Source organism: Penaeus monodon, chromosome 33 (assembly GCF_015228065.2).
Source record: "Penaeus monodon isolate SGIC_2016 chromosome 33, NSTDA_Pmon_1, whole genome shotgun sequence".
In the NCBI taxonomy this organism is placed as follows: Eukaryota; Metazoa; Arthropoda; class Malacostraca; order Decapoda; family Penaeidae; genus Penaeus; species Penaeus monodon.
This window is the reverse complement of record NC_051418.1, coordinates 23598319-23599743: the sequence shown is the minus strand read 5'-3', so window position 1 is coordinate 23599743 and position 1425 is coordinate 23598319. Positions and strand designations below refer to the sequence as shown.

Below are 1425 nucleotides of genomic sequence, written 5' to 3'. Positions count from 1 at the left end.
TTGTTGTTGTTGTTAGAGGGAAATGGAGTCTTTTACCTAACAGTATTCCTATCACTTCCATCCTCACTTTTTCCTAAATTGACAAATGTTGATTACGAACCGAAGGTATTTCTTCATCTGAATGGTTTGTCGAAAGAAGATGCAATAGATGACTGAATGTTGGAGATGATGAAAAACGTATGAAGAAAAATAATAATTACTTCATTTTCAGGCTTTTCCTTAGATTCTAGGGATATGTAAAAAGAAAATGTCAGCTTTGATTTCATATATTTAGTTATTGCTATCTTTGAATGATCAGTACCAATACAGACACTTTGCTAACAATCGAAGAATGTGCAACGTCACAACCGGAGTCTGGATGTCCTCTCTAACCTCAATTTATTTTAACACCTTTACTCATCTATACTATTCTTACTAAGCCTCCTTTCCTCAGGGTCGAGATGAACGACTTCAGCGCCAGCGAGCACTCTGGCACGCACATCGATGCTCCTGTGCACTTCTCTGAGCGCGGCTGGACCCTCGATTCCGTCCCCATCAGGAGGCTGTGGCGAGTTCCTGGTGAGTGGGAGCGCAGGAGGAAAGTCCACGAAGCTTTTAGGGATTCATGTCATAAACCCACATTCTTGGGCTATATACCAGGCCTAATCTAAGCGTATGACAAGCTGTATGTGGCATGGGTTTGTATCCGATGAGACACCAATTCGACCATCGCGGTTTTGTTGAGAGTAAGGACCTTTTTCAGACGCATCGATTTTTCGACATCCAACGGTACGACTTCCTGCCCTCCGTAGCAGACGCCGTTGTTCACTGAATATAGATTTCTTTCAGATAAATCAGTTTTCTGGCTTCGGTGTGAACTGGGAAAAGCCGCCTCCTTTGAAGGGATGTTGGACGGGGCGAGGGAAAAAATGTGCACTTGGTCCCTTTGTAGTTTTTATGGTCCAAGGCAAAAAATCGATGCATCTGAAACAAGCCTTATTTATTCACATGCAATCATATAATCAGAACCATTTCTCCTCTCTAGGAAACGCAATATACACAAAAATTATCAACCATTAACAAAGCTGTAATTTTTCCAAAGTTATTTGCTAATTATTGTAGTATACCACCGACATGCATCTAATGGTGAAGTCACTTGATACTGTTTATGCTAGTGTTAACATGTGTCATAATGGAACATGTTCATCTAGATGAGTAATCACACGCTGCCATTAAAAGACAGACAACATGAATATCCTTAAATTATGTCAACAGCTACTCATCTACATAAATTACCAAAAAAAAAAAAGTGCATAATACGGATTCCATGAGACATGCTTTGATTAGGCACCTTCTCCTTGGCACTGGGAATTCAAATGCTATCTCTGAGACCACAAGGCAGCAGCACGACTAAAATGACAATTGTGTCGAAGGGTCAGGATAGGT

The 1425-nt window shown here is 40.8% G+C and overlaps 1 protein-coding gene across 1 annotated transcript in view; it reads left to right on the top strand.

Moving 5' to 3' along the window:
* The window catches only part of LOC119594167 (isatin hydrolase-like), a gene marked incomplete at its 5' end in the record, with an annotated part of 32523 nt that overhangs the window by 22929 nt on the left and 8169 nt on the right, over positions 1-1425 (top strand). Inside the window, 1 exon segment of the mRNA XM_037943238.1 lies at positions 434-558. Coding sequence (XP_037799166.1) covers positions 434-558 — 125 coding nt within the window.